This window comes from Gopherus evgoodei, chromosome 10, assembly GCF_007399415.2.
Source record: "Gopherus evgoodei ecotype Sinaloan lineage chromosome 10, rGopEvg1_v1.p, whole genome shotgun sequence".
NCBI lineage: Eukaryota > Metazoa > Chordata > Testudines > Testudinidae > Gopherus > Gopherus evgoodei.
Window position 1 is genome coordinate 15,603,022 of NC_044331.1, and position 9,310 is coordinate 15,612,331.

General features: G+C 45.3%; 1 protein-coding gene across 3 annotated transcripts in view; it reads left to right on the top strand.

Moving 5' to 3' along the window:
• Nucleotides 1-9,310, top strand: part of FANCI (FA complementation group I) — a 40,911-nt gene that overhangs the window by 30,766 nt on the left and 835 nt on the right. For all 3 annotated transcript variants that reach the window (XM_030578041.1, XM_030578042.1, XM_030578043.1), the window contains exons 27-37: nucleotides 86-202; nucleotides 1,328-1,379; nucleotides 2,213-2,340; nucleotides 2,496-2,564; nucleotides 2,714-2,804; nucleotides 3,396-3,580; nucleotides 5,042-5,098; nucleotides 5,180-5,239; nucleotides 6,036-6,119; nucleotides 7,754-7,849; nucleotides 8,572-8,697. In XM_030578041.1, coding sequence (XP_030433901.1) covers nucleotides 86-202; nucleotides 1,328-1,379; nucleotides 2,213-2,340; nucleotides 2,496-2,564; nucleotides 2,714-2,804; nucleotides 3,396-3,580; nucleotides 5,042-5,098; nucleotides 5,180-5,239; nucleotides 6,036-6,119; nucleotides 7,754-7,849; nucleotides 8,572-8,697 — 1,065 coding nt within the window. The remainder of the gene's footprint in view (nucleotides 1-85; nucleotides 203-1,327; nucleotides 1,380-2,212; nucleotides 2,341-2,495; nucleotides 2,565-2,713; nucleotides 2,805-3,395; nucleotides 3,581-5,041; nucleotides 5,099-5,179; nucleotides 5,240-6,035; nucleotides 6,120-7,753; nucleotides 7,850-8,571; nucleotides 8,698-9,310) is intronic.

Genomic DNA, 9,310 nt, shown 5'->3' on the forward strand with positions numbered 1-9,310 from the left:
GTCTCAGAGGCTTTTGGTTACTTACCTCCTAAAATGGCCCAGGCATGTATATATACTGGATTCTGTCCTTCCTTCCCATGATCAGAGGTCTCTGGTGAACCAGCTCAGCAGTGCTGGCGATGACTTCAACAGCAAGGAAGCCCTATCACTTGTGACTGTTATCTCCACTTTGTCCAAGCTACTGGAGCCCTCCTCTCCACAGGTACTTAGCAGAGCTAGTGATTGGTGAGAATGTGTGTGGTGCTGGTGCTAATGGGGGCTGAAAGCCCATCATACACAGGGAAAAGGTAGTCAGCTTGGTTTGATTGCAGACCCCCAGATAGCGATAGGAAGATTTCGAAATGTTCATTCCCCTCTGTGCTTGCAAGCAGACCAAACGCTGCCAGGATAACTGGCAGGCAAACATTAGCCTACAACACTGAATGCCTTCAGGAATGACACATTTTAGGAAGGCCAAATTCATGAGGGAGCAGTAGCACTGGCTGGAGCCCTGCATAATCTAGGCAGATGCTGTACATGCTTCCCTGCAATACCTCTACTAATTCTCCTTTGTTATTTGTATTGTGGTACCACCTAGAGCCCCCACCCATATTGTGCTGGGTGCTCTTCAGTTGTGACAGAGAGACAGCCCCTCCATCCTGATCTCCATCCTCCTGCTATGGCAGTCCAGACCCCCTGCACAGCTCTGCCAGTGCACCTTAATCCTGACCTGCAGCAATCCCTGCTGTTCTGCAGAGTCCTGTCCCCGCCCCACACACACCTCAAGCCTGGACTACAGTATCCCTGCTACCTGGCCTCCTGACTAGTAGCTTCTAATCATGCCAAAGTGTGGTGTTTCTTCTATATGGGAACAGATCCACGGGGGGGCCCTCTAGCCCTAGCTCTTCAAGGAAGAATGGTTGAGTGCTTAGCCCCTCTAACACATACATACAATATTTAAAGGGCTAGAATAAGGGAGACCAAATTTTACCCAGCCAACGGCCATACTGAAAATTTGCCAGGAACATGAAGGCCTCACTTACTTTGGATTAAATGGAGTAGACTGTAGTTATTCTTCTCTTCAGTAAGAGGCTGTGTCCAGAGGACACTACGGACTCTCATGTGCAATGCATCATCTTGAAACGAGCATCTACCACTCTTCACTAGGTGTAGAACTCCACAGACCCTGTCTGGACATCTGTCTGCTAGAGGTGCTTCTGTTGGTTTCCATGGATGGTTAGCTACCATTATGCTGAGAATATTTCTTGAATTCAGACCGATTTTTTTTTTTCAGTTTAGCATTGTTTTTGTTGCTGCATTCATGTAAAACCCCTGTTCCCTTGTGTAGTTCATACAGTTGTTCTCCTGGACAGTCAAGATTTGCAAGGAAAACAGTCTGGGTGAGTAGGATTTGTGGAGTAAATTCAGACTTGAGGTGGTAATGTCAATAGAGTTGCACGTGCTCACAATAGATCTGAATTTGGACCTTTGATACTGTGCTCCTGAATTCCTCTTCCGTTCATCCCTTTGATGGGTTCAAGCTCAAAGCCTTGTTTTTATTGACAAATGCAATGGATTTGCAGAAAATAGTCTGGGATGTGCTAGGGTCACTTTAGAGTTGTCGTTGGTGGCTCTAGCAGGCTGAATTTTGGGTGTGAGTCTTTAATTTCACCTCCCTCCCCTCCTCCAGTAAGCACATCAGGACTGTATTTTGTTCTGTAAAGATAGCCACGCTTCTTGGACTTGGTGTCCCGGCTTATGGTCGCTCAACTGCTTGCTGATGACTAGAAATTCCAGCATTTCCCCTTTTACCTTGCAGTGCAGTAGCATTTGCCTCTTAGTCACCATTCCCCTATGAGCTGAATGGTCCAATCTACCTCATTCCCCCTTGAAGTATATATTATTTGAAATACCTCATGTCTCTAACTTCCCGATCTGATTAATCATAAGCTAAGGGGAATGGAGGGCAGGGATGTAGGGTCAGAGCTAAGGCTGTTTGTGGAACCTTAACTACAAATTGCCTGACTTCCAAGCGCCTCTTTTGTAACTTCAGTGTTTTAACAAGGATTTAATGCAGCATGTCTCCGTACAGCCTAAGCTGTCTCTCTCTCCTGAAAATGTAGGCTATAGTAACATGCATGCTTGATCTCATCTTAGCAGGATGTCTGACGGTCCTTGAAAAGCCATTGGAGCGTCATGTCTGGTGACTGTCAGTTTTTCTCCTTTCTTGCAGAGGATGCTCCTTGCTGTAAGGGTTTGCTGATACTGCTCTTCAATCTCCACGTTCTCTACAAGAGCCCTGTCGGCCTGCTGCGTGAGTTTGCCCAGGATATCCATGCTCACCTTGGAGACATAGATCAGGTGCGGCCCAGAACCCCAGCTCTCAGTGTAAGCTTAGCATCTCCTGGTGCTGCCAAGGTGGAGTGTGTCTGAGCAGCATCCCTGGAAGCCCAAAATTCATGCAGCATGTGACTGAATCCAAAGGTTTGATTATCAGAGTCTCTCTTTCCCCACAGGATATGGAAGTGGAGAATCAATCACATTTTGCTATTGTGAACACCAAGACAGCAGCCCCTACTGCCTGTGTGAGTTGGAACAGTATATGTAAGACCCGTCTCTCCGCTACTACTGTGCAGCTGGTGCCAAGACTCACCTTGGTACGTGTGGTCTGCAGAACTTCTAATGTGCTAAACTATGTTCCAAAAATATCTTTTGCTTTCTCTTTTTTCCTTAGTTGCTGGTCCTGGCTCAAGCAGACAAGGTCCTTGAAGAGGTAGATTGGTTGATCAAGAAGCTTAAGAGCCACTTTGTATTGGAGATATCAGGTAATGAGATGGTCCTCTGCTTTGCAATGGCCTTAGAGCTCCACAAAAGAAAGATGGAGATAGGTAGCAAGGAAACACCTCACTATTTTGAACAACCAACTTACTAAGACTGCTTCTCAACATAGATGGTGAAGGCGCCTCCATGGTGCTGGTCCCAGGAAGGAAATGTAAGAGTTGTCAACCCTTACACTGATTCATCCTACACACATACACTCTCTCTCCCTGCCCTCCTCTCACATGAAGATGGACATTTGTATTTCACCATCTTTAGTATTGTGTTGATTGCTGGGAACTGGGTTTTGGGATGAATATATGCAGGCTGCATGTGACTTCAGGAGAAAGCTGCATGTCTAGTTGTGGTGGGGAGGAGCAGCGAGGGTCACTGGACTGAACCTGTATGTCCAATGGCAGGACACAAGGGGCTGTTGCTAGCTCACTGACCAGAGCGGATTACATCTTAGTTCAGTGAAGGGCAGAAGTGGGGGCTTTTTCAGCGTCACTTTTAGCAAAATGTACACTGATATTTACTTACACACTGATGCTTTGGGGGAAGTGATGTGCTCTGAATGGATTTATCTCTTCTCTTTTTAGAAGACTTCTCTCAGGCATCAAGCCAGATCCAGTCTCTGGAGAAGGCTATAATACTGCAGCTGGGGACACTGCTGACGGCTTACCATGAGCTGGTGCAAACAGCTCTTCCTGCAGGGAGCTGTGTGGACACTCTGCTGAGAAGCCTTAGCAAGACTTACACCATTCTCACCTCCCTCATCAAACATGTGAGTGCTCTTGTGCTGAACTGGCAGGATGGGATTTAAACATCTCTGCTCATTCCCTACAACAAGCTAACAGTGGCAGCAGCTCATCTGCGGCTTGGGACTGTCAACATGATGTAGTCATGCCAATCCTCACCCTCTTCCAGTGGCAGCATGCGCATGAGTTTCCTGGCCTCTAGGTGGTGGTGGCAGCTAGCAAAGACGAAGGGTGCCTCTCTCCTGCTTAGCAGGTAAGGGCAGAGCTATGCTGCCCTTGGCTGGGAGTGGCTCTTGCATGCTTTGTAATCTTGCTGGCACCTCACTGGAGAACCATGTGTCATTTACACTATGCAACTTCCCCCACTCCCACATCCCATCCATGATTTGACAGCAAGGAATGTAGAAATTAGCACATAAGGACTGATCAATGGCCCATCTAGTCTGAGATGATGCTTTGGAGGAAGGCAAAAAATTCCCTATGCTCCTGGGCAGTAGTGAGGTGCATGATGTGTAGGGAATGCTTTCTCTGTCCCACTAGTGACCAGTTTATACTGATAGTTCCTGTAACTTCCATCCTAATTAATGTGGGCTGCAGAGGTTCTTCCTATAAGCACTCATACAGTGCAGTATGGTTATTCCAAAGGCAAGCTCAGAAATATCTAGCCCAGTGGTTCTCAACCAGGGGTATGTGTACACTTGGGGGTACGCAGAGGTCTTCCAGGGGGTACATCAACTCATCTAGATATTTGCCTAGTTCTACAACAAGCTACATAAAAAGCATTAGTAAAGTCAGTACAAACTCAAATTTCATAGACAAAATGAGAAAGGCAGCAATTTTTCAGTAAGTGTGCTTGTGATACTTTTGTATTTTTCTGTCTGATTTTGTAAGCAAGTAGTTTAAGTAAGGTGAAACTTGGGGGTACACAAGACAAATCAGATTCCTGAAAGGGGTCCAGTAGTCTGGAAAGGTTGAGAATCACTGATCTAGCCTGCAGTGCAGTGAACATCCCCCTTGCTCACAGTCCCTCCTAACATTTGCACAGGACAGGAACTTCACTTTGCCATGTCCAAGTAAGGTGTGACTGCATCAGTGAAGGGTAACCCTTGCCCCCTAAGTGGGAAAGCAATTAGCCCTCTGAGCACAGAGAGACTTCATAGAATATCAGAGTTGGAAGGGACCTCAAGAGATCATCTAGTCCAACCCCCTGCTCAAAGCAGGACCAATCCCCAGATTTTTTGCCCCAGTTCCCTAAATGGCCACCTCAAGGGTTGAACTCACAACCCTGGGTTTAGCAGGCCAATGGCTCAAACCACTGAGCTATCCCTCCCCTTCACGTTGCTTTTGTCTGAATTCCCTCTCCCATGTGCTCAGTGGGCCAAAGAATGTCAGAGTGAATTGTCTCCAGCTCTTGCCTGGAAAGACAGGTTTCAGGGGATGAATGGAGGTGTCTGAAGGAAGCTCACTCTCTTTTGTATTTCTTGCAGTATCTCCAAGTTTGCCGCAGTGGCCTGGGCACAATTTCAGGGAGGCTGGAAAAGCTGGTGAGTGTCACCTTATTATGCTGAGGGATGAGCGCACTTACTTGTGTCAGGAATAACACTGGTATCTCTGCTCCTTCATAGGTGAAGCTCTCAGGTTCCCATTTGACTCCACAGTGTTACGCCTTCATCACATATGTACAGGTAAGTGGGCTAAGTTTCCTGTGAAACACACGCCCTTTGTTACTGATACATGCTTCGGCACTACTGAGAAAATCAACACTGCCTGTTTCTGAACCCTCCATGGTGTGGCTTGAGGCTGTGATCATTCCAAGCTTCAGCTTACCCTATATAAACATGGCAAGAGACGCATTCTTCTTCAGTAACAAAGGGATTAAACTTCTATGCAGACAGAGCAAGAATATTGATTTCAACTTGGGAAAGGGAGAGAAGTGGCTGGTATGCTGGTCTTTAAGCCATGTATTAGATCACTTTCTATTTATATGCATGTGTGGATACTGACATGGCCTCTTTGGGCAAGTTTGGTATTACTATTAACAGCAAATGGAAGAGAGGCTCCAAATACAACACAGCCACACACCATATACATTAATATAATTGGCAATCTCTGCTCAAGATGAGGGCATGGGTCAGGATTAAGGTACTTTGACAGATATGTCTATGTATGGTTGAGCAAGGGATGCTTCAGGTCAGGACCAAAGGGCATTGCCAGAGCCACGTAGGGGAGACCAGAGCTGGAATTACACGGGGAGCTGTAGCTCAGGGTTAAGCTATGTTGGCAGAGTCGGAGGAGATGGAGGGAAGCTTGCATAAACACCTATCCCTGGCTCTGGCAGTGCTATTAGCTTCTCACTTTTATAAACCTCCAAATCCCTCAGTGAGCACTACCTGCATAGAGAAGACATTTGTCTGCCATGACTTGGCTATGGCCTGTTCTTGCTAGCCCTGTGATGCCGTGCCCTGTGCTTTCTTCCTTCAGAACATTCACAACGAAAGCCTGAGCTTTGCAGGGGAGAAGAAAAAGAAGAGAGAGGATGAAACTGCTGCAATTGCTACAGTCATGGTGAGCTTGATTCACTCCCCGTTAGAATCTGATTGCATGCATTGGAAATAGCAGTGTTGTTGAAGCTTGTGATGTTTGGTGTTTTCTTAAAGCTCTGTTTCTGGAAGGCAGATAAATACACCACAAACTCAGCTTTCATTTAAGTAAAAACCAAGTTTGTAGCCCTCTTGGCTGTGGAGAAGTTTGAAAATAGGACCCAAGTGCACCCTAAAGGCTCAAAAAACAAGGCAGACAAGAAGAACCTGGCTCTCTCTCGTTTTTGTTTTTTAATCTCCTGATTTTTTTTGGTGCTTGACTGATTATTTAGAACATTTGGGGTTGGCAATACTAGCACATTTCTGTTTGTGTGTTGACTGGCTCTTTGTGCTGTTGGAGTGTCTGAGAAAGATGGAAAAGCAGCAAAGAATCCTGTGGCACCTTATAGACTAACAGACGTTTTGGAGCATGAGCTTTCGTGGGTGAATACCCACTTCCTCAGATGCATGAGAAAGATGGAGCATTTCATTTGACTAAATTAGGTCAATAATTGCAATGGAAAAGTGTGTGGGAGAACTGGAGGGTTAGTCACACTGCTTAAAGGTGCGTGACCCTTCCTAACCCTTCATATTCATCAAAAGCATTTTGCTATCTGCTATTAAGTTTACAGCTGGTCAAATTTCAGACACTCCTGTGCCATTCAAGTGAACCAGTGCTTTGATGGTAAAAAGCAGTGAGGATAGCAAAGACAATGACTTCCTCACTGTTCCCTGAATATAAGGTGATGCTGCTAAAGACAGCAGATTTACCTGGAGCTAGATGCTGCTTCCTGGTTGGTTATTAGAAATGAAGGTCATAACAGAAAATAAAATGGAGCAGAAATGGAGCAGTGAGAGTGTCAGAAATGAGTGCTGCCTAATGGAAAAAACCAGCTCGGGAATGGTCAGAAGAAAGAGTTCAAAGCCATTGGAGAAGTACCACGGAATATCTTCTCCAAAGGTACTCCTGATCCAATCAGTTTAAAAACAATCCTGAATTTAAGTTGGCAAGCTTTGGTATGGAGTCAATACTTGATACAAGGGAAGGGATGGTGGCAGTGGTGTAGTACTGAAGTAGTTCACGGACAGTCTGGGGTTGTCTGAACCAGAGATGGGTAGAATGGGTAGATGGGTAGAATTGCAGTAGTGATGCATAATGTTCACTGAAGGGAAATTTAGGTTAGCTATTAGGAAAAACTTTCTAATTATGAGGGTAGTTAAGATCAGAAATAAGCTTCCAAGGGAGGTGGACAAACACCGTCAGGGATGGTCTAGGTTTACTTGGTCCTGCCTCAGCCTAGGGAGCTGAAATTGATGGTATCTCGAGGTCTCTTCCATTTCCATGACTATGTCCCTTGACATGAGAAAGTGGAGTTCTGTACAATGCCTTTAAGCAATTGGCGAAAGTGGAGTTCTGTACAATGCCTTTAAGCAATTGGCCACTGTGGTAAATAGGTTTTTAAATCTCTTCCATTTAGTTATGGAGATCCAGACTGATGTCTGCAATCTGAGGATCATATAAACGGGTGCATTGTTACATATCTGGGCTGCTCACACTACATTAAGTTTACTATAGGAGCCTTCAGTGTTCACTTCCAACCTTGTTTTTTTGTATTACAGGCCAAGGTGCTTCGGGAGACCAAGCCAATCCCAAACCTGATTTTTGCTGTAGAGCAATATGAGAAATTCCTTATCCATCTCTCCAAAAAGTCAAAGGTAATCTGCCCTCCTCTCCAGCAGTTTGTGGCTCTGTGTGGCTGAAGGACAGATGACATACATACAGCAAAGCAACATCAGTGTGAAAGGCTGTCATACCTCTACTTGGTTTTCTAAATGAATGTTATTACTGCGGTTATCAACGCAACTTGCCATAGAAGAAATTAAGCATCATGGTAACTTTATCACAAATCCTGGCCTGACTTTTTATTCTAAATTGATGTCACATTCAGCCAGCTGGCATCAATGCAGGCACTTGAAGCATAAGCTTTCTAATGACTTAGCCCTTTTATATTTTCTTGTTGAGTAGAAACTGAAAGGGTTAATGCCATGGTCTTGCCCATTCATCTCAAGTGGAGTGAAAGAACCATTCCTAGCCAAGGCTCTCAGCTGAGATGACATCAGGGTAATATACACATTTAGGGTTCCTGCCAACTCCCACCTCCTTAAAAATCCCATGAGGTAGGTAGCTTTGCCCATTTGAAAGTGGTGGCAGGGGATGCTGAACACACCCAGGATGAAAGAAAGGGAGAGTGAAAACATCACTTAGACTTTGCCCCAGTCACACGTTGTTATTGGGAGGAAGGTGAGCTAGGACTCTGCTCTGGCACTAAGGGGAGGAGCGGGCAGTGGTAGAAAGCTGCATTACAACAGGTATTAATGCTGTCGCATTCTCTCCTAGCAATCAGCCTTGAAATACTCATTTTCTTTGGTTACCATAGGTGAACTTGATGCAGTACATGAAGCTGAGCACCTCCCGGGACTTCCGCATCAATGTGTCCACACTAGAGAGTGCGCTGCAGGAGAACAACACTGAAGATGCTGAGAATGAACCAGACAATGACCAGGTCAGAACTCACAAGAGCAAATGCCAGGGCTCCTGGAGGCCACTCTAAGATCCAGCTGAGGCTGGGCTTTCCTTGGGCGTGTGTTAAATGACTAAAGTGAGCCTGCCCTAGTTCTATCTTTACAGGGGTACCCCTATCTGCCCATTTAATGAGTGAAATGGTAGACACCTGACTCTGCCATCCCTGTGACATGACAGTGTGTTGCTTAGCTCAGCACTTTGCCCTGAGCTAGTTTTCACTTAATATGCCAGTAGTTTAAAATAAAACTGAGACATTATATACAGTACTTTAGAAAAGCCTACATATTAATTCTGCTGTGTGTTCCCCATAACTATTGATTTTCTAGCATGGGTGGGAAAAAAATCAGGTTTGTATGGTATGACTTGTGCCTTTAAACTCTTAGTGCTTCATGGCTCTAGGATTGGCAGTGGTTATAGATTTCTCTTAACTCAGTGGCACTCATGCTGCATTTTGTAGACTACTATTGGCCCAACAGGCTTGTACCTAAGATGGGGGAGTGTGGATCAAATAACTCTTATAAAGTTCTCTGCAGAACAAAAGCTTTGAGAAGCACTGCCTTATCTTGCTTTCTATTCCTGTAGTGTAAAGGGGC